Here is a 24,766-nt window from a genome sequence, read left to right on the forward strand (position 1 = left end):
GAAAGTTTTATAGCATTATTCGAATACAATATTTCAATCTTCACAGCATCATTAATAAAGTATACACAACTATTATGGTTATTAACATAATCGATTAGAGCTTCGAAATATTTAATAAAGTTAAGAATTCTGTTTGAATAAACATCAATAACACTTGTAAATTAGATACAAGCAATGTTACTAGTGATAACTACTATGTCAATTTTAAATAAGCAACAATGCTATTTGGAAAGTATTATTTGAATCACAAAACCTTCGAAGAAATATTACTTAATACTTTTAAAATTTCAATGGCAAACAAAAAATGAAAAATAATACCTTCAGCTCAAAAGACAAATTAGAAAGTAAAGTATGCTGCATATATTTGGAGTATAACTTACTATAAGGTACCAAAATTAATTCTATGTTTTTTCATACAAAATAAAATTTTAAGGTGTGTGTTATAAACACCCAATTGGAATATCCGATGCTCCCCAAAATTTCAATTCAAATATCAAATTCAAGTGAGTTACATTTTTTTTTTCAAAATTTTTATTAAATAAGCAATGTTAAAATAAACAAATATCAAAATAAGAGAAATTGTTCTATTACAGAAATTAGTAACTTTTCAATTGGATCAAGTTTTTATTTGTATTTTAATTATGAAATTTTTAAATTAATAATTTTTTTCTTAATAATTATTTTATAATAATAAATAAGTGTCCTGGAAAAAAAATAAAATCACTAATAAACCATATATTTTTTTAAGTTTGTAAGAAGTGCTCGTATTCCTAAGTTTTTAATTTCGTCTCCAATTTAAAAAGCATATTATACTGCACAGTGTAAATTAGAATTTATACAAGTCTTCAAAACTTGACATTCAAAATAAACGAAAAATAAAACTACTTACTTTCCAATAATTTCCCGCAATTCATACACATCATCAAACAGGATTTCATCATCGGCCATTCTGTTCATTATAAAGTGAATCCTTTCAGTTGTAGAGATATATTGGCATTAACAAGTCACACTCACTTTAATTCGGTTTCGAAGCACAAGTTAGCATATACTCGTTGAAATCCACTATAAGTCTGCACACAAAACTTGCAACTGCAAATCAAAACACCCACATTTTGAAAATAAACAGACTAATAAAGCATATTAGTACGTTTCACAACACAAACCAATTATTTCTGAACTTCCTAGATGTTTTCCCTTAATTTCTCATAAATTCTAACAAGCCTGAAACACTAATTCCACTTGAAATCACAAGACAATAACTAACACATGTTTGTTTTGAGAGATGCCGATCCAACGTTATATCACGCCGCTAGCAGATATACCGATGCGAGAAGAAACTGATTATGGCACTGGCTATCGGGGTTATTATTGGTTAGTCTTTGAAGCGGAGGGGTGCTATTTAATGTGTTTTAGCACCGTTTTGGCGATTTGACCTGACATAAATTCAATTCTGAAACATCCTTCTATTTGTTACGTACTTTTTACGGCGAAATGACATTATTAAATTGGAAAATATTGGTTCTTTTAGAAAGATCATTTGGTATTTTTTTTTCAAAATCCTTGGACAACAGGGAATTTGACACAATACAAGATTACCGACGCAGAATTGTTTTGAGACATCCATATACCTATCCAGTGTCGAACTGCGGTTTCAACTTAGCTACTTATATGTAATAGATATGTATGCTTTTCCGAAATTTGAAGAATCAAAATGAGCACCGGTACTAAAAACTTCTACTACTTCCATAACTTGTAATCTTTTCCACAGACATTCGTTTATCTATTTTACCATTTGAAACAATTGAATGTTGCAATCTCCTTGGACTACAGTAAAAAACTGGAGGAAAGGTCTTAGCTATGAGATTTCACAATACGTAAACGCATGTTTATTATTATTATTATTATTATTGTGCAAAAGAGTAGCAAGAGTACCCAAGTAGCCCCCATTATTGTAAAATATTCTAAAGTTTTAAAAGGCATATGTATAATATTATTTTATAATATCAAACAATGTAAAATATTATATTCTAACGATATTGCTCAGTATGGAACACAAATATCGGCAATACAGTTACCAATTTTGTATAGCATAATTTCTCGTAATCATAAATAGAGTTCTTAAATATTCTAAATATTCTCAAAATTAAAACTAATTAATGATTACTTTATAGAAGAAAAAATTATTTTCTATTTATATTCGTCCTAGACTGCTTGAGAATTCTTCAATGGGTGTAATGTTTATTATTCTTTCTATAACTCATTATCTCTCTATCTATCTTGCTTTTAATTCACTTTGAGATCTAGACTCAGGAATTTTAGATTAATAGCCATTCTTCTAAAGTCCAAATAGTACTGGATATTGTAAAATTTACAAAAATAATATGGTATAATATTGTACTATTGTTTACAATATTGTTTTACAATATTATAATAGTGTAAAATATAAGGTTATTGTTATATGAATCAACGCAGGATTCCGATATTGTACAATATAGTTGATATTGTACAATAATATATAAATTAGTTTCCAATTCTATAAACATACTATAAAATGACTCTTACTTATTCGAGTATGAAAAATAGCAGCATATCTCCTGCGTATATTTAACCAATAAAAGCTATATTTTCATTAGCATTTCACTCGTGATTCTAACCCCACATACTGTGGTTTCATGCAAACTTGTTATCTACTGGGTCAGGGACACCTTGAAATGTGAGAAACGATTACACAGCTGTGTGCTTGGCTCCATAGGAATGTCGGGTGCTTCTGCATCTGATTTTTTATTGTCCTTCTAATTTAATAAGGTTTGTATAGTTTCGAAATTTAAAGAAAGTAATTTAAATTAAGTGGAAGCGATTTCAGTTATAACTAATATTTTCAATTAAAATAAATTATGGAAAATAGGTTAAAAATTTTGCTTCATAAAAATTAAAATTTCATTATTTAAAAAAAAGGATAAATACAGTTCTATGATAAAAAAAAAGGGGGGGGGGGTCCCATAGAGAAATTGATAATTTGTTTGAACTTAATAATTTTGATGTGTTCTATTTTTAATTAAAGTCAAATGAAGAATTTTTTAAGAGCTAACTTTTTAATATTTATTTTTTTATTAATTTTATTTCTGTTATTTTCCTTTATTTACTTTTCCTTCATTTTCTGACATTAGTTTATCTTAGTTCAAATAAATCGACCAAAAATATTGTTGTTAAAAATCAAGTATTTTTGAAATAAATACAAGGAATCAAAATCAAGGTATTAAAAATGAATCTGGGTTGTCTGACGGCTTCAAAGAAAACATGTAAAAGCAAAATAATAAACTCTTATATTATTTTGTTAAATATACTATTTATAGTAGAAACAGTATAAATAAATATAGACTTTACATTACAATTTTTACAATATTGTCGAACGTTGTTCTATGTTGAATTTACAATGTTATACAATATTCGGCTGTTAAGGAAAAAATGTTTTTATTAAATTTTTTGGAATAAAACATCAAATAAAATGAATTATCAGACTGAAACTAATATTTTTGTTTTGTAATTTTACTGAATGAAAGCTTTTAAAAATTTCACTACCTTTTGAAAATTGTTACATTCTGTGCAAAATATTTATACGGATTTTGTATTTCACGGAATTGTTCAATATTTCCCAAATATTTTAAAATATTGTTGTGCTTCTGAGATTTTGTCTTTAACAGTAACCACAGATTATGATAATGTTATGTCTTTCAAAGAGATCAATTCCATTGGAAATTCACATTTTAAGTTTTTATAAGTTTAAGTTTAATTTCAAGTCAATGTTTTTACTCACATCTCAGAAATATTATTAAAATAAGTTATGGGTGTTATATTCAAAAATATGGGATATTAACCTTTTGCAATCCTTCACTTGTTGAAATTTATTTCCTTAAAAATCCAAAATGGCCGAAAGTAAAGATGAATGAAAATAGACATTTATCTGCTCCTATTTGCAATTAGATATTCATTTGCGTCTTGAGGAGGGGGTTCCTGTATAGCCATGTTCCCAACATCCAAATCTTTGTTTACTATAATGTCGTCTTGAGGAGGGGGTTCCTGTATAGCCACGTTCCCAACATCCAAATCTTTGTTTACTATAATGGGGTCGTATACAAATAATGATAACACTTTATAATTTCCCTAAAAATTCCATTTTTAAGCTTTTTGTGTGTTAATAACTTGTAATTTACTAGAAGACAAATATGATGCAGAACCATAACTTTAAATTTTAATGAATATGCAGATACTAGTTTAGAATCATTAAAACCATAAAAATTAACTGATTTAAAAAATTTTATGAAGTGTTTACTAATATAGATAACTCATTTTAAATGTATTACGCTTGTTAAAATTTAAGGAATTTTTTTTAATTTACTTAAGCATAAAGAAATTCATTTTCAGATACCAATAAATAAATAAGCAGTTACTCAGATTTATTTACTAGCATCGAAAAAAAGAATAAAGTTCTAGAACAGAAAATTTACTAAGATATACGTAGGTGCATATATCTTTATATGCATATATATTATATATCATATATTTTCAGAATAAATACCAAAAGTTACTAAAAACTTCAGAATTCAAAATGATATAATTCTTACAAGAGACAACAAAAGACAAATAACATTAATTTGGGAAAAAATATTTGCTTATTGCCATTATTACTATTCATTGTATGTCTCATTATTTTAATATACATATATTCGCCTTTATTTAAAATACTTTTTGGAATGAGCTGGATTTTATTTAATTCATTGCCATCTCATAAATCAATATATCATTCGATATTAGTTTCTTCGAGACCCATTACATTTCTCTTAGTATTACTTGCTAAAGGTCCGAAATTATTGAAATAACTCTGAGGTCTTCAGTGTTCCCTTAGAGTTCAATTGAAAAGAGAAATTCGTTCTTTTCTTTTCTTTCTGTCTACAAACCGTGTAAATTTCTAGTTTTAAACACGTTGACTTTGTTTTTCTGTTTCAGTGTAGTTACCCTATTAGCACAAAAATATTGTAAGATATTTTTATGATATTATTGGATATTCTGAACATTGCTTAACACCATGAAAATATTGTAGGAAGAACATATTTAAAATACCTTGTAACAATCATAATTCAAGAGGCGATCACATAAAAAAACTGCTCCGTAACCAATTAATAACTCAAGGAACTCACAGTTATTTTTGTATTTTTTATTAGTTTCTAAATGCGTTTTATAACTAATATATATTTGAATATGTCATATAGTTCCAATAATTCTTAGACGGTAAATTGTTGGAAGTTTTTCTTAAGATCATTCTGGAAATGATTGAAGCTTCCTTACTCTATTTTAAACACTTTTTTAAAAAAATAAAATCGTCTGCAAGTATGGACAGAGCACTAACCGATAGAATTTGACAAGCTGACTGAGATTTTTATATCATGCTTTTAACAATGGCATGAATATCTCTTTGCTTCCCATTCTAACTTTAGTAAAAACAGAACTGTTATAGCCTTTTAATTTCCTTATATATAAAATCCTTTCCGAATTTAAGAAAAATTGATATGAAAACTAAAATAATATCGCTGGGATGTTTTATGAATTTTCTCTCATCAGTTGTCGACATTTTTAGTGCCCTTGGTAATGGTTGCATTCCTTGTTTGTTTTCTTTTCAGGCGGATATAAGTTTCTATTATCTTCCCGAGAAGATTGAGCAACTTGATATAATCGTAGATCTGTCTTTAATTTTAATAGCTTGATTTATCCAAGTGTAAAGATAAATGTTAAGCATCATTTGGGTTTAAGATAGAAATGAAATTTTTTCAAGAATTATTCACTCACAAATCATTCATTATTCATTAAAAATTATTCATTTGACAGATACTCTTATCTGTTCAAATCTTGCAATCATTTAACGTTTTCTTACAGTTGTTTCATATTTTAATAATGTTTCCTTGTAAAAAATATATCCTTTAGCTCATAGAAATGGTACAGAATAGGATTTTGATAACATGTTTGAAGCTTCTTACAAATTCTTTCCCATTTTTTTTCAATTTACTAAGTTTACTTATTAACCTTTAGATACCTATTACTAGATGAAAATTTGTATATTGGAGAAGAAATATCTAAAGTTTGCCTAAATTCATTTGCTAGCTTAAGATCATATAGATTATATGATAGCAATCAGATTATTAGTAGCATTAATTATACGTTGGAGAAAAAAAATGACAAAGATTTCCTGAAAAAATATTATTATACTAAACTAAGATGACATTGTGATCTTTTAAAAGCATTCTTAATGTCTCCATCTTTTGAACTAAAGAAGAGCTAAGGAATTGTTTTCATAGTGACAGAATGCAAGGGTATCCGGAAGTACTGTTTTTTAAATATAGTTGAAAAGATAACCTCTTTAGTTGTTTTCGTATCTGTTCTCAGTAATGTCTTGAAGTAGATAAATTGAAGAGATTGAAGATTTTTAGGTATTAATTAAATCAGGAAAAGACATTTTCACCAGAAAACCCCAAATTGCAGTTTTTATCACACCATTGAAAGTATATATTATCAATCATTAGGAAAATGGATAAAAATTATTTTATTAATTCTCAGAACACAGAGAGAAATAATCACAAGCTATAAACATTTCTAATATGATTATTCTGAGATTCGAGATAATGGAGACAAACACTTTCTCAGTTTTGAAGATGAATCCACCTATCTGGAATGCTATGATAAAAAGCTCGCCCAATTGCGGAGCTAAAATATAACTAATATCTACTCTGGACCTAACAAGTATATCTTTTATTCCAGAAAGAAAATAATTAATTTACTAACAAAAACTTCTGGGTTTCTTTTTCTTATTACCTAAATTAAAACTGAACGCAGATACTCATTTTTTATCACAAGAGAATTTCCAGATAAAATAAACAGGTTTTTATGAAGCATTGTAATTAAAAGGAATGATAAATAAATTATGAATGAACGAATGGCAACCAATTGAAAAATACGATATTGGAATATAATAAAAATTTCTGTTCGCAATATTCAACATTACACAAAATATTTGCATAAAAATGACTTTATAAAAAGTTTGGGTTCTGTTCATCCATTGAAGATGCTCACCTCACAGTTTTTGTTTTCAGATTTACTAGCCGTCTTTAGCGACTACCTTGTTTTTCCTGATTATTGACTTTTTCAGCCGTAATATGTTAATATGGAATTCCTTTATTGATAGTTTCACCCTTGTTGTTCATACGACTGAAAAGTTATATCTTGCCAAAAATTGAAATATATGTGAAAAGGATTTTTTTCAAGTAGAAATTCTATCAATAAAAAAATGATTTACACCAAATTATATATTACGAATGAATATCAAAACTTAGAATACTGCTAAACTATAAGATTTATTGATCATTACGGACATCGGAAATAAAATCATAACAAATATTATATCAAAGTTAAGAATTCGTAAAATTTTAATACCCTGATTTATAGAAACAGCAGAAGAACATGTGATTAAATATTTTATGGAAGAATAAAAATGACATATCAATATTTGGTTATAATGATTAACAAAAATAAATCCGAATTATTGAAACTACAAAGTTAAAAAAAGCAGTAAATTCTATACTTCGAATGCAAAATTAAAAATGAATTTCTTTTTTAGGAAATATGATTTTGAACCCAGTTGAAAAAAATATAAAAAATTTCATATGAAATAAAATAAAATTAAATAGATTCGAATTAAAAAAATATGTATTAAAAATACTTCTATGAATCATATGTGTCCATTAAAAAGTAGAAATATTAAAATACAAGACAAAATTAAACCGTTTATTACAAAAAAATATAGGAATTATATAAATTAAAAAACATATTAAAAAATTAGATCATTACATCTGGATAGTGAAAAAACATTAATAAGTTAATTAATTAAATAAAAATTCGTCTTTTAAAATCTCTTCATACTGATTTTTTGTTGCTTTTTTTTTTCATCCTCTAATGTACATTTTTGAACGATTTCATTTTTTATTACTCTCAGCTTATTATTAGAGAAAATTAAATTTTACTAGAACAACGATATTTATATCGAAAGAGATTCTACAGCTTTATCGAAATTGTCTGCGATTAATATTATTTTAAATTAAAATAAAGATTAAAAAATAGCTATCTACATATTTAAATATTGCAAAATCGTTTGCAATTAATGTTGCATTAAATTTATTGAAATAAATGATAATAATATATAGAGAAAAGGAATACTTATGCTATGGAATTAAAGTGGAATCGACAATCCTACTTTGGAAATAATATGCAATAAATAACAAAATTTCAGTGTAACATATGTTTACTGAAATTTTCAGTAACATATGTAAACAGACGCTAGTGAAATTCGAAAGATGTAACGGAAAAAAAAAACTAATATTTTAATAAGCTTTTTTTAACTGATTTTTATTAACTGATATTTTAATAAGCTTTTGTGCTTCGAAAGGTTCATAATACTTTTCTTGTTTCGTTAAAAATACTTGTACTTAATTTTATCAAGATCGAACAAAAACTATAGATTTATATAAAAGACATACAAACAAACATTTATCTTTATATACATATACAGTGGCTCAAACAATTCAGAATACACATTACTTTTACTTGATAATCGGACTTTCAATATAAATAATACATTACTGAGAAGTGCAAACCTATTTTTATATATACACATAAGGAAAGGTTTAAGTTAAAGTAAAAATTTAAAAAAAAATCAACAAAAAACCTCTAAATTGAAAATTTTCAGTGGAATGTTTATTTAAAATTCTATATTTTAAATATGTCAAATTGCCTCAAAAAATTGAGAATACACCATTAAAATTTTTGTAATATATTGCATAGAAAGAAAGTGTCAATATTTAGTTGCATGTCTTTTGTCTTTTATAATGGCCTTTAAACGTCGTGGTTCCGATTTGACCCATTTTTGGTGTTATCTGAATATATTTTGCCCCATTCTTCTGGCAACACTTGTTTTAAATAGATTTTGTTTCTAATTTTGACTTTTTGAACCGCTGCTTCGAATGTTGCTCACAGATTTTCAATGATGGTGTGTGTGGTGGTGTGTGTAACTTCCGCTTATAATGAGAAGATATCACTTTTTGACGTTACGTGCAGTATGCTTGGATCATTGACTGCTGGGAAATGAAATTTCCATCTGAATCCAAATTTTTAGCACATTTCTTTAGATTGCTGCAAAGTTTATTCAAGTAAACCATGTGGTTCATAATGCCATCTATAAAAACTAAATTTCCTACCCCGGATGAAGCCATACAACCCCAATGCATGACGGAGTCATCACCGTGTTTAACTGCAGGGTGTAAATTTTTTGAATCCAAAGCAGTAATGGGCTTTTCTCCATTCGGTATATATATATATATATATATATACCGAATATTGAAATATATTGATAATTTTCTTTCAAAAGTTATTGGTCTTCAGTGGATGAGTGTTTCCAAACTCCAAACGCTCCTTCTCATTTTGCAAGCTGATGAACGGTTTCCTTCTAACAACTCGAATTTTATATCCAGCTTGTCTAATTACATTACGCAGTTTCAGCACTTACAGTTCTGCCTATGATTTGAGAAATTTCTGAAGTAAATTTGATGAGTTTACTTGGATATACCTCGCAGCAATCTAAAGGAAAGTGCTAAAAAATTTCGGTTTAGATGAAATTTCATTTTTCAGTAGGACAACGTCCCCAAACACACTACACGTAACGTCAAAAAGTGGTGTCTTTTTCATTATAAACAGAAGTTACACACCACCAGAGTCCCCTGACATCAATATCATTGAAAATCTGTGGGCCACACTCGAAACAGCGGTCCAAAAAGTCAAAATTAGAAACAAAATCTATTTAAAACAAGTGTTGCAAGAAGAATAGGATAAAATATCTTCAGATAACACCAAAAATTGGTAAAATCAGTACCACGACGTTTTGAGGCAAAAATCTAAGTATGCTTATTTAAAATGATTCTGAAACTTTTCAGTTTAGAAGTTTTTTATTGATTTTTCCTTATTTTTAGTTTAAATTAAACCATTTGTTATGTGTAAAAATAAAAACATGTTTGCTCTTCCCGGTAATGCGTTATTTATATTGAAAGTCGGATTTTTCAAGTAAAAGTAAGGCGTACTCTCAATTGTTTGAGCCACCGTATATCTATTTCTATAGTTTTTAAAAGATTAATTTATTGATTAAAAGTGAACTGATGCTTTAGCATTGTCCCTACTATGAAATCAATCACAAATATTCACCCATCAAATTAATTTCCTTTTCTTTCAGGATATGATTTCTTTCTCTGTATATAAAAATCAATGTTTCATACATTTAATTAATTGCTTCCTAAGTTTTTATTAATATCTATTGAGCAAATTTCAAGTAAGCTAAAGAAACAATATTTGCGATTTCAATAACTGTATTTTCCTGTGTGGGTAAGTCTTGCTTTCTCATCTATGAAAAGAAAATACTGAAAGGATCAAAAAATTCGAACTCAACATTTTGACGAATATGCGTTTCAAATCTCTCTGAGTTCAAAAAAATGTATTTTTGGAATTAAGTCCTTTTCTGTGTAACCAAACACGATAATTCGAAAACTATTTGAACTAGACGGGTGCAATTTGGTATGCAGACTTTACACCAAATTAGTAGATTTCTATCAATAACGAAATTCTATAAATATTTTGAACGAATATTCATTCAAAGGAAGTCCGTTTGTCCGTTTGTCCTGTTGTTCAAATACAAGTGAATTTAATAACTACAAAACGTAAATGGTTGGTAAACTTTCATTTAAAAGTTTAGTTTTGAAAGGGTACATTTTTATAAAATTTTAAACCAAATCAGTCAAAAAATTTACGGCCTATCGATATGGTCTTCACGGCTGTCACTCAAAACCACAATGACTCAAATAAATGAGATTTGGTATGAGATCTTGTGGTTACAACTGTAAATATTGATTGGCAACAAAAGGCGCCCAAAATACATAATAGGTTTTCATATACCTGTATATGAGCTGCATGTCGGAGATTAATCGCCGAAGATTGCACGGTATATTCAATCTCGATTTATGATAAAGATCTGTATTTTGTAACTATTGTGGGCCAGTGTTCTGTATACAGTTCATGTACAAGTAACGGTTTTCTTTATTTTAATACAAAGCACATACTTCTCATATGTAGGACTCTGAATACAAATCTGAGCACTCGTGGCTTTCTCGGCCTTAACCAGAATCCACAATTTCGGGCGAACATATTTTAGAAAGACTTTTTCCACTGGTTTCCACATATACTGTGCAATATTAAACAATATTCATAATATTCTATAACATTGTCTAATATTTAATAATATAAAATAATAACTTAGAATATAGTGCAATATTGAACAACATTCTCTGCTAATAAGGAGGTTTCATCACCAGTTAGAATATTTACATGCAAATCAATGCTGACCGTTGTTCATGAAATATATTTTAAAGTTATTTATTATTTAAGTTACTTTTAAGCTTTGAATTTTCTTCGTCCTTTAAATTCTTTACAAAATTGAAGCTCCTGGTATTTGTTTTATTTTATTTATCTTTCAGTATTTTTTAAAAAAACTTAATGAAGAAATTTTATGTTTGCATTTCTATCATACATGCCTCATTTCATTTTCATATACGAAGTATATGCAGAGAATGTCTTATACTTCCTTCTTTTTCTGCTATCCGTGTAGTTTCACTTTATTCTCAAAATTGTGAAATGAGAAAAACATTATTATCTGTCAGCTGTTGATTAAGCTGTCTGAAATGCGAGTTTCATTCATTATTAATAAAACGCCAATAGATTTTGAGAAGATATAAGAAAAAAGGATTAAAGCTTTAAGTTCGTGGTTTGTCTCTTCGGAATACTAATTGTATACAGAGAGTGTTATATAAAAATAAAGGATAAAAACACAACTGTTGAGATCAAATAAAGTGCAAGAAAAGAAAGATTGCTAACAAAATGTTTATTTCAGAAAAAATATGAAGAATGAAGCTTGGAAGTGACTTTCAAAATTTTTTAGTTAAGTTGTTTTTTGCTGGTATCTATGTCAGAGGTTTCTGCAAAACTTGATTTCATTCTCCTCTGAGTGATTTTATTCAGATGAACACGATTCAAAATAACAAGATCTCTTCCAAAATAGCATTTACGTTTCTTCAAAACGAGAAGTTAGTATAAACAAACTGAATTAAGTCAAAATTCTCACTCCTATTTGCGCAAAATATTGTATGATCCCCATCATTACGTTTGATATTTTGAATGGCGGACAATATTGTGTATATATCATAACAACATTGTTGAGCATTTGGGGTTAATAAGGATATTATATTTATTGAATGGATGAGCTTAATTTTTGATTTCTATAAAATCATGGAATAAAAACTGTCAGTTCGGTTTTCCTATTTCTTAGTGGCAGTATTTCACTATATCAAAGGATTTAACTAATGTATTGTTTTTACAGATACACGGAAAACATTGTTCTGCGTGGCCATCTGACTAAATGTTTTCCGTGAGCTATCTTGAAGTCATCTTTCTATTACAAGAAGTGAATTTCGAGATATAATTGTTGTTTAGAATTTCTCGTGTTTCCCATAAGAAAGAGATGGTTCTTTTAGCTATTCTAACAATCTGTATTTAATTTTACTTTAATTTTTTTCTCATTATTTCCTTGGTTACCACATAAATATTTTTTGCTTCATCTGTAAATATAGATTCAAGGATTTTAACAATTAAAGATAGTAGTTTTGTTTTACCACAACAGTTCCGTTTCTGAATTTCTCAATTTTATCCTTTCGGAAGCATATACCAGTTCTCAAAACCATATAAGCACTATTACCATTTTAGTTGCTTATTTGCATTAAGACTCATTAAAAATTATCCTATATCCACAAACGGCGAGTGATTTTGGACTGTTTTTTAATACATTTAATGACACATTTACTCATTATTTTTACATAATAATAAGTTCGACAATTTTTATAACAAAGAAAGGAATAAACACCGAATGTCTTAAAAATGTGCCTAGCAAAACTGAAAGAAATTTACTCAATGGTATAGAATATGTCGTTTGGAGCATTATATCACCATCAGCACAAAATATCCAGAATTATTATTATTATATCTTTGCAATATTGTACGGCATTCAAAATATCAAGCATCATCGTTGATGTATCAAATAATATCTTGTGTTAATAGACAGATCATTTTCATCTTCAGACTTCGTAGGGAGCCTGGTAGGGTTTCCGACAAATCGTTCACCAACTCAGAATTGGCTTTAAAAAGTGACTTAAAGTCACTAACATTTCGTTCCCGTAATATCCTCAATCTGGCTCTCGGGACATTTATTCCCCTCTTACTCTCTTTTCTAATCTCTACACCATCGAAAAGATGTGATTTTCATCTTACTCAAGGCAAGAGGATTTGTGCTGTATAAAATTTGTACATCCTCGTTAAAATTGGAAACATTTTATAAATCTTTTCACATGGTAATTTCATCAATCAGTCATTGAATTAGTCTACCATCAACAAAACATTTATAAATAAGAATTTCTCTTGATTAAAATAGTGCATTTTTCTTTTCTAAACATGTTCTCTATGTTCAGTCAGCTCAAAATGCTCACCAATATGGCCCGATATCTTCATGATATCGTCCGGCATTCTTGAAGATCTTGAAGATATCGTATCTTGAAGCATTTTGAAGATATCGTACAATGTCTTTTGCTAATTTGGAACAACCAAGAGTAGCACTGCTTAAATCAGGTATAGCGCTTTTCATTCTTCATTGAATCGCCTTTCTTAGTTCTAAATATTTCATGCTGCATTCATTATGTTGTTCATTCGGAATGCCATACGATGTTGTAAAAATAACTGAACAATATTATTGATTATTTTGTACTAATATGGGCAGTTTCTTCACTATTCGATCTTTTTCTTTACATTCTTGAAAACTTTCTACTTCGATCAAAACTGTACTAGTCCAAAACTAGTCCAAAATTTTCCATTTTGAGTTTTATCATGCATACTGTTCTCCAGAATTTTTTTGAAATGCGCAACTATTTTAAGAATAATATCCAAAAGTAAAGAAATTTTCCTAACATGTAAGACTAACCTACAAATGATGGTAATATTACATATTCTATAACATTTTCATCATGTTGAACGATATTCTAACCGCTGATGTGCTAATGAGGATTTGATATTAATTTCGTGCAGCCTATTAGCATGCCTATGAGATTGAGTAAAAAATTGTTTCAAGACGGTCATAATTTTTCTTTAGACTTTCTGAAGAAATTATTAATATTTCTCAAATTCTTAAAGTTTCAAAATTTTCAAAATCAAATGTCTAACAACATTGCTACGATATCTGCAGAACATTGCTCAATATTCAGAATATCGTGGAGATATTGTATCTGTCACTAATAGGATCGATTCATTATTCTTTGAAAATAATTACAAATGAAATTTGATTCCTATTTTTCTTTACAATTAAATTTGAAAATAATGACTTGAAAAAGGAACAACAGTATGTAACATTTTTTTTTTTTCTTCTTTCATAATAAATCTATTTTAATACAATGTAATCTTTTTGTTTTTTTATTCTTACATTTTTGAAAGATGATATTTCTAACAAACTATCAGCCTATATTTATTTAAGAAATAAATTTTTTCTTCCCATCTCAATTCTTTAATTATTTTACCTATATAGAAATTTTTAACAGAAAAAGAAACATTTTAATAAGAAACTAAAGCATTTTACAACTGTTTCTTCTCGCTACTAAAATGGAGAATTTGGCGTCAAATTGTTGGTTGCATTCTTTCAACCGTGGTTGCAACATCCAATAAAATTGCTGAAAATGTCTCAGCTATTCCGTTTCGTAACGTTTATCTGCTTTAAACCAGACAAAACTAATGCACATGGATTGTATTACAGTCTTAGTTTCGATATTCGAATTATTTGGTTTTCATCTTTTTTTACAATATTTTTCTTTGGCGGTCTAAAATTCATTTTTTCGTAATAACAAATTTTACGGCGCATTTATATTATTTATAATAAATTAATAGATCACATGCACTGTTTTTAAGCCACTTAAGAACAACACCAAAAAAATGTTCGTTCTCATTACAAATCGCAACCGTGTAGTTATTTTATTAACCGCATCCTTTTTCATTTGCAATGTTTTGTTGATTATTGATGAGAATTTTAATGAATATTGACAGTTGTTTTTGGCACGAATTCGGTGCATGTTGTTTAAGTTAGAGAAAGTATGCTGGATGATTGCTTATTATGTAAACTTTTTATATTTTTGCCTCAAAATATTAGTCTAGATTTCTTTAAATGCCAAATCAAATTCTGCTTTGACAATTAAGGTAACAGTATTTTTTCCCCGTTGAATTATCAAGGAACTTTTCTATATATACAATGTATTGCTTATAAAAATTTAGAAAAAGCTCATTTATTTTTGATCGTTTGTTTATTTTGAAAGTTTCAGATAGCAATATGTTCGTTCTTAATTCTAACTCAAAGAGAAACTGAATTTTTGAAAGTGATGCATATTTAAAAGAATCATCGGCGGTGTCTTTCAAAGAAAAATATTTATAATAATTTTGATATTTATCACGGGAATAAAATCGCAGATTATATAGTTATCTTGTTGTAATATGCCGTTTTATATGTCTTTAATTCTTTTGACGTATTTATAAAGGCTTCTTAGCAACAGAATTCAAAGAATATTGTTCTATATTATTATATTCTGTGACACAAAATAAATTCTTAATTTCTGTAGTACAGCTAGAAATATATGAACTACCTATTGTTTACTTTCTTTTTAGTATAAATATTGAAAAATAATATTGATATGTTAATTGCTTCAATAGTGATAGTAAAACATTAAAGTATTAATGTTTAATCAGTGTCCATTCTAAGAATTCCAACAAAAATATCAGATATTTGTACAATAACTGCATGTCAGCAATTTATCGAGAAAGAATGCATATTAATAAGCTCTTTCATAACTAATGCTCACCATTGTCATGTATTTAATTCTTACGTTCAAATTTACCTGCATAATTATTACATTTATATTTTCTTTGATTAACCTTATAACATTTTACATCTTATATTAATGGAGTAAAAGGTAAAATAAACTGAGGTTCATGTAATAAAATGGTATTTATTTAGTGGTAGGGTAGTATTTAAGACTTATAAATATTGATGTGAAAATTCTTCATCTGCTAGCATGATAGCTTTCAATGCAGTTGCCTAGCCCAGCAAATTTGATAAAACATTGTATATACTGTTTCTCTCCTTCTCAGATTTGATACATAATTTGGTTACTATTGAACTACAGTAATAAAAATAATTATAGTTGTTTCGAGTAATGAATCTGAAAGAATATGCATAACTATTGATATTTTTCATATGCATGTATGTTTGTTTCTTAAGTGTATTAATATTGTTATATTGGAAAAATTTCAGGCATTTTATTTTCATTACAGAAAACCTTCCAGAAAAGCTATGTTGACTATTTTTAAATTTCAAGAATGATAACTGATTCACCAGTTCATTTGGTTAAAGCTGTTTACAACTATAAAGCAAGTAATAATGATGAGGTAATATTTATACATCTCTTTTAAATTTTTTAATCATGAATAAAATGAGTTTTGATTTTCTAATGAGAATATAAAGTATAAGCTAAATAATATGTGTTTCTTCAATGAATATTATTTAGAAGATATCTAAATATTGAAAATTTTATTTCTGTAGAAAGTTTATGTTATGATCATATGTTGTCAGATTCTTTATTCATATGTTTACAAATTCAGTTTAATCAAATTGAACTTGAAAACAATGTTTTAAAAAAACGTATCAAAACATGGAACTTATAAAGCTGTTACCTTATCGATTTTCAATTAACATTGTGTTTTTTATCAGCATTTCTTGAATGTTTGCAGTAATTCAAAAATATCTGTTGATTAGTCAATGTAAAACCTAAAATATATTTAAAAAATTCCATTTATTAAATTTCTAAATAACTTCCTGTTTAATTTTAAAAATATATCAATTTAGATATGAAAGTTATATTCAGTTATTATTATTTCCTTATTTATTTTAATAATAAATTTATGTTTTTATTTTAGAATGATATTTTAGTTCTATTTGAATTTAAATGATTAACTAACTGTTATTACCTTTTTTTCATTCACTATCTAATTAGATGACATTTTACATTTTGTTATTTGATTCAAATAATGGAACATTTTAGATTTTATGGGTGTAGTGTAAACTTTGCATCTTATAAGGGCAACTTAGTTAATTTTTATAAAGAATCCCTAAAAATAATGATTTTTTAGTCAGATTTTTTAAATCTTTAACCATTTAACAAAATTTATGGATACTTAAATGTGATTGTATTTCTTGATTTATCATAAATTTCAGATTCTTTTACTTTCTGGTATGATTTTTTTAATAATGAAACTTTAATAATTCATAAATAAAATTGACTTTATATGCTTTTTTACAGTGGTAGTTCTTTAAATGTGGCAATAGTTTAATACAGTTGTCAATGTACAGTTTCAGTTCAACAGTTATCAATGGTTCTGCAAGCTATGTATGAGATCATACCTTAATTTTAAGATGATACATTAATTTTGAATATAGATATTTGGGATTCTGGGAGCCATCTCCTTGATATTGTGATTTTTATTAATAAAAATATGTCCAATATTTAAAAATTTTTAGAATGTTCGATAAATTAGGAAAACATTTTTATGTATCGAAGATGCATTTAGGATGTTCTGATTACATGCAGAAATTTTTATCTATAAAAAGTTTCCTTAATCAAAATTAGTGGTTAAATCCTGTAGCTATCACTTTAATTGTTTTACGGCATTAATTTCAGATTATGTAAAGTTTCTATTAATTATAAAAGTAAAAAATTATCAAATAGATATTACTTATCATAATAGAAATTATCTTTTGAGATGAAGTATTTAAGCTAAAGAAGAGAATAACTTAGTGTTGATAAAAATGCTACAAATTATATCCATGACATTCTATCAGACTATGAAAATCTTGGATATTATACCCAAATGCTATGCTGAGTATATTTTTTCAAATATAATTGCTTTTAGAAAAGTGTGCAAAAAAAAAAAAAAGCCTTATTTGAAAAAATAATAAGAAAAATTTATTGAATATTGGACAATTTATTAAATTTTTTTACTTAAATGAACTTTTCCCAAAAGCAATTTCTTTCCAAATTGTGTTTATATGAATACTTTAAATTTGAACATCAAGGGTTAAATGAAAAATACATCAATTATCTCAAAATATTTTGTCATTAGAACTACTATTTATTACCAAAGAAGAATGTAAAGATAGTATTTCTAGAGCTAATTCCTCATGCCAATTAAAAAAATAAGTGAAATTTCCTATTTTTTTCCATTTTATTTTAGCTTTGCTAAATAAAATTATTTTAAATTAAGATTATATATATGTTTATGACCCTGATAAAACAATAATTAGTTTTGTTATTTTTTTTTCAAAGCTAAGCAGCTTTCTGTCATGTTGATGAAGTGTTTAGCATTACATTCTAACTTATAAAAAATTACTTAAAACTTTTACATCTTGCTAGGTTTTAGGATTTTTTAAATATAGTCTCAAATACCCCGATTTAAAAAAAAAATCATTATAGTGATTATTGAATGTCAGCTATGGTTTTTCTGACTTTTAAATCATGTGCATATTTTTATTTATGCAGCTTTGTTTAAAGAAAGGTGATGTAATCACTGTGACCCAAGCCCTTGAAGGTGGCTGGTGGGAGGGCACCTTGAATGGGGTCACAGGATGGTTCCCTAGCAACTATGTAAAGGAGCTCAAAACAGGTGGGTTTTATATGATTTTATTATCATATAAAATGATTGTTTTGGGTAGTGAGTCAATGATGCTTATAAAATTATGTATAAATAGTTATAATATATGTAATCATTATATGCATTATTTAATTTCATATTTTTTGCAAAGTAGCTTTTAAGTACACAAAATGCTATTATTTAAATTATTGAAATCTAAATGTATATATATTTAAAAGACCTTTGCTTTTTGGTTTTATAGAAACTCTGAAGCCTGAAAGAAACAATGCCCAGCCATCTTCTGAAGTGCCTTTGTCTCCAAATTTAAATGATGTTAAAATGTATCGTGGAATTGTAAGTTTTGTTTAAATGTTAATTTTGCATTAATTGGTCTCTAATTTTTTTCTATGATATACACTTGTAATTTGTTAGTTAAAAGCATGGGAAAATAGATAAACTTCTTTCAATTAAATCTTTTCATGATAATGTATTATGATTCTCTTTTTTGACGTGTGTTATAAATTTCTTCACTCAAATGTAGCTAATAGGTGCAAGAATAATGTTCAAACTAATACTCTTTAATAATTTTACTTTAAATGACAGTAACAATCAATGTTACTGTTCAAGTATTTATTCTTATAGCAATAATAAAATAAAATTTTTCACAATCTTTTTTTGTATATGAAATTTTGTAATATATCCTATTCATTGTCTTTTTATTTTGACCTTCATTCTTCTCTGACAGATTAATACCATAAAAAGAATAAAATCATAATGATGGAATAGTGTAGCTCTGATATGTTGATCCTGAAAAATTTGATTAATTTACTAATGCCTAATTTAGAATTAAATTTAAACAATTGTTTTAATGTTAAAATACCAAGATTTAGAATGCTGTAATGTAAAATTGTCAAAATTTTTATTTTAGAAAAGTTAGCAAATCTTGTTGGTTAGTATTTTTAAAAAATTTAAATCTAGTAACATATAAAGAAAATAATTGCTTTTGACTTTTTTAGCGTAGTCTCAAAAATAAGGTAAAAGAAACAAAAAATGATAATACTTTGATTTCGAAATCTGGGTAATTGATGTATCTACCAATTTTAGAATATACATTTGACTTATAAATATATAAGAAATCAGAAAATATATTGATTTATAATATGCAGCAGATCGGGAATATATAAAAAATGCACAATTGAATGTATTTATTTTATCTATATTAATGAAATGTAACCATCCTATAAATGCTATTTTATTATGCTACTGGACATTTGCCAATTAAGTGCATTCCACATGTATATGCATCCATCCAAATCTTCATTTTTGCAATGTGGTATTTTTTTATCTAATAAAAATGAAATCTTATTTGGTTTACTATGATTTTTTGCAAAGTTTGCTGTGTAACCATTTGTATTGTGTTCAATGTATGTATGCATCATTACTTGACTTTAAAAAGGGGAACTTGAAGGACTTTAAAATTAAATCCCACAGTTAACTGCTTAATGAGTTTCAAAGTTTCAGGATGAAATTGTTAGAATTTCATAAATAGAAATACTGTTTCTTATTTCTTTTTCTTTATTTTCTTTGTTTATTTTTTAAAAATTGCATTCTCTTATTGACTGAAATTATATTTAATATTATACTGAATCATTCTAGTATTACCTTATGTACATAATAATGTATGTAATCTTATTCCATTCAAATTAACATCCATATTTTCCAAATTATTCAGCCTTATCCCATAGGTCATAAATTGTTTGAAAATTTTGCTGACTGTCAATGTGTTATTTCAGCATTCAGCTTTGTATTATTTTTAAATTAGGTAGTTTATTTTCAAATTTAATAATTTTCTGTAAAAGTGACTAGATTTTATTTATTGAAGTATATATGAACACAAATATACCCCATATCTACTTTTATATTACCCTTTTAATTAAAGTAGTTTTATCTGTAAAATAAATGAAAAATTGGCATAATTGTTCTCTTTTAAATTAGAATCAGGGGCCATTTAGTAGTCAACTGAAATAATCATTTTTCACTAATGATTAATGATGAATTTAACAAATGCCTCTATTAGAATACTGTTTTATACATCTATAAGAACATATCACATTACTTTAGACTATTTGTAAAGTTATATGTTATCAAAAGTGTGTATCTGTTTTTATTTCCAATTTATTTAACTGGACATTTTTATTAGATTTAATTTGGTGGGGTGGTAGAGAAAAATTTTTCTATCAGAATATAAATAATTTGTAATATAAACTGGATGCTCTTTTCAAGCAGAGAACAATATTAGAATTTAGTATGATGTTCTGATACACTTGATAGATGGCTAATTTTCCAATGCCACTTTCAATTCAAAAGTTTTTATGGTTATTATTTGATTGAAAAAAAAAACTTTCACAGTATTAAAGATTTTTAAAATTATCCAGCAAATATGCACAATGTAGTAAATAAAATAGTCTCTTAAATTCATGTTGCACTTCATAATCTGAATTTTGCTTTTGTTGTATTCAATTTTTAAATGACAAATTTCTAATTTTAGTTTAAGAAAAAAACAATAATGAAATTATCATTTTCTCTCACTAGTAATTAAATTTTATTTTAACTACTTGATTCTACTCCTATTTATGTAGTTGTAATATTTTTATTATTACTATTATTATATAATTATTTTATATTTTTTATTAAGTTTTATTTAATTGAAGGAATAATAATTCTTTTGGTATAGAATATGGTATAGAATCTTTATTAAGGTTTAAAGTAGTTTATTTCCCAATTTTTTTATTTGTTTCTAGATGTAAATTTGTTTACAATTTACTTTTTGGTCATATAGTATAATTGATTGAATTATAATAATACATAACCATAACAAAATTATTACTAATTACAACTTGTAATTATTCAAATAGAATTTAGTTTTCTTTTTAGTATTTATTGTAATTTTATTTTCCATTAGGTATGTGCTTAATTTTACCTTATCAAATTAATATTTTTTGCAAAATTCAACAGTTTTGACCAATTAACAAAAGCTTTTGACAGATTGCTTTACATCTGGTCTATTATATTTACAATAAATATTTGTGGTATTTCACTTTTACCAATCAAGCCAGTTTTCTATTATTTTAATTTTTCTTGCCTTGGTGATGTTAAATTTTATGATCTCAAAATGTTATTGCTTGTTGGACATTGTATAAATATTTATATTGTTATTATTTCATCTTTCTTTAGGTCTTTCAAGATATTGTTGATACTGAAAACAATCATTTATCTGAATTACAGACTTTAATTTCCAACTACCTTATTCCTTTGAAAGAATCTAATATGTAAGTTTATAAGTAATTATTGAAGGTTTCACTTTAATATGCTATTTTATTCTCACCAACCAATAATTATGTCTGAAACATAAATAACGTATAATTTTTTAAATAACTGACATTTTCTAATATTTTCTTAATAAAATAATTCCTCTCTCTTTTTTGATTATATATAAGACCAACTATAGTCAATAACAATTCAATTGTAAACAGGATAAAGTTTTACGATTCATCATTAAGTCCTGTTATGTTAAGCTCTTAATATATTTTGAAGCATTTGATATGTTTGAATGATATTTGGCTTTATACAATTAGTGCTTGGTGCTGCATTATATCACATTTTGTTTAATTACATTGATTTCTTGTACTAGTTCTAAAAAGCATTTAAAAAATATGTTACTCTTTTGTGACATGGCTTCTTTTGGTGCTTTTCTTTACTGTCATCTTGAATTGTTTCTAGTATAAGAATAAATTATTATTTTAGACATCTGTGCAAATTATTGCAACTAAGATTTAAATTTCATAAAATAATATCTCTTAAATGTATGTAATAATTTAAAAATGCATAAGCTAAAAAAAAAAAATTATATTTAAAAATAGTAAATATGCTAATCAATCTGTTACATATTAATTTTAGAATAATTTATGAAGTATTAAAATCTGATTTTTTTCTAGTGTTTTTTGATTATTAGATGATTGTAAATAATAATGAAGACTTTTCTATTCTTCAATAGATTAAATGATATGGAATATTCCTATTTAGTAAATAATCTGGAAGAAGTATGTAATTCTAGTAGAGTTTTGCTTCGAATGTTAGAAGATGTAAAAGGGTGAGTTATTTCATCTTTTTCTTTCACTTTCATAAATTGCATGATTTATTTTCTGTATTTGTTATTAATGGAAATTTGTTGGGTCAGTAAGTCTAATTAAAAGATTGAATTATGTCCAACAACTTCTATGAAGATGTAAACGAAATAAAAACTACAAATATGAAGATTTAAAAAAAAAAAAAAAAATCTTTTTAGACAAAATAGAGATTGCAGTTATCTATCTATACAATTTTATAGACTATATTTTTTGTATTCACCAACACAAATGAATTATATTATCTATTACAGCAAATGATATAAAATGCAATTCTGTTTTTATAGCAAAAGAATCTAAACTTATTTATACAAGAACTGTATATAAAAAGCAACTAATAGTGACTGAGTGTTTTAAGTTGTAGATAAAAGTTTCATGTTAATATTTGCAGTGCAGTAATATTCATCTAAAGGCAAATAATCCTGGGCTTGCTTTTTTTAAAATTATTTGTTAATAATTTTATAAGTAGAAACCTAAAGTAATAGAGAAATGTAATGGTCTACTTCCCTTAAAAATGAAGTTTTCAAAATTTATATTCGGTCATTTTATAGATTGTCGAAGGAACAAAATGACTAGATAGTTATTTTTTTTTCTAAAGCATTGAATAATATTATATTAAAGTGGCAATATGTTGGATTGAGTAATATATATTTAAGAAATTGCTAATATATACTTCATTTTCACTGTTCAAAATTCTTTTTACCTCTTATGTGATAAAATTTGTCATCATTGTTATCATTATCCACAACAGCTCTACTTCTTTTTAACAATATTTAAAGTCTTTGTATGCACAAATGCTTTTATCAGTGAAGCTACTTCAAAATTTCTCACCTCAATCTTCCATCCCCTAAAAGATTTATTTTATGATTGGGTTGTTAAAATCAAATACTCAGTGAAATATATACACAAAAGTAACATAAGCAGTTATTGATGTTAATACGAAATCTCTTCAAATTCAATTTTTGATGTTGTAATGTCATAATTTGGAATTCATTTGTCATTTTCATTAACTAATAGAAAAAACATTGTTAGATTTAATGACCGTTAGTGATTTGTATTGAATAGCTGTGTAAAAATTTTTAAAAATAATTTTAATAGATTAAAAAACATTTTAAAATAAGAATGTGATTGCAATGTAAGCAAAAGTTTTAATGAGCTCTTTTGAAAGAATAAATGTATGAAATTAATTTTATTTTGTGATGCTCATGATAACTTGAAGAGTTCCCCATATTTATTTAATTGATATAGTTTTTCTCCTATAAAAATTCATTCTCAAAGATATTTGCATATTATGTTCTTATGAGTGCATTTAAAATTGCATTCCTCTGTCTTTATAGTTTCCCTTCTGAAGCACAAAGAATTGGAGGGGAATTTATGCGAGTGTCTGTATATATGAAAAATATTCATCTAAATTATTCTTCCGGCCATCCTAAAGCAGCAGCTGTAATAGAAAAGCACAAGTGAGACACTTTTTTTTTATATTACCATTTTTTATTATGATGCTGTGATTTAAGAATATATATATTTTTATTTATTGCTTCTTTTTTATATATAATTTTTCATTTAATATCTTAATTTTGCACTAATTTTAAATTTTACTAAGCCAGTTCACTTTTTATAAATATTTTTGAAATTAATACTTTCAAATTCTTCACAAAATCATATTTAAATCTTGAAATAAA

At 26.3% G+C, this 24,766-nt stretch overlaps 2 protein-coding genes across 5 annotated transcripts in view; one reads left to right on the plus strand and one right to left on the minus strand.

The window, feature by feature from the left end:
• LOC129957230 (peripheral plasma membrane protein CASK-like) overlaps positions 1–1,307 on the minus strand; it is a 416,803-nt gene extending 415,496 nt beyond the window's left edge. For all 4 annotated transcript variants that reach the window (XM_056069470.1, XM_056069469.1, XM_056069468.1 and 1 more), the window contains exon 1: positions 890–1,307. In XM_056069470.1, the coding sequence (XP_055925445.1) occupies positions 890–957 (68 nt within the window). In that variant the 5' untranslated portion in view covers positions 958–1,307. The remainder of the gene's footprint in view (positions 1–889) is intronic.
• Positions 1,308–15,220: 13,913 nt separating this feature from the next.
• The window catches only part of LOC129957108 (rho guanine nucleotide exchange factor 7-like), a 32,740-nt gene continuing 23,194 nt past the window's right edge, over positions 15,221–24,766 (plus strand). Inside the window, exons 1-7 of the mRNA XM_056069257.1 lie at positions 15,221–15,420; positions 16,549–16,662; positions 18,810–18,933; positions 19,163–19,254; positions 22,135–22,229; positions 22,955–23,050; positions 24,422–24,544. Of these exons, the coding sequence (XP_055925232.1) occupies positions 16,594–16,662; positions 18,810–18,933; positions 19,163–19,254; positions 22,135–22,229; positions 22,955–23,050; positions 24,422–24,544 (599 nt within the window). The 5' untranslated portion in view covers positions 15,221–15,420; positions 16,549–16,593. The remainder of the gene's footprint in view (positions 15,421–16,548; positions 16,663–18,809; positions 18,934–19,162; positions 19,255–22,134; positions 22,230–22,954; positions 23,051–24,421; positions 24,545–24,766) is intronic.

Source organism: Argiope bruennichi, chromosome 11 (assembly GCF_947563725.1).
Source record: "Argiope bruennichi chromosome 11, qqArgBrue1.1, whole genome shotgun sequence".
Classification (NCBI taxonomy): domain Eukaryota; kingdom Metazoa; phylum Arthropoda; class Arachnida; order Araneae; family Araneidae; genus Argiope; species Argiope bruennichi.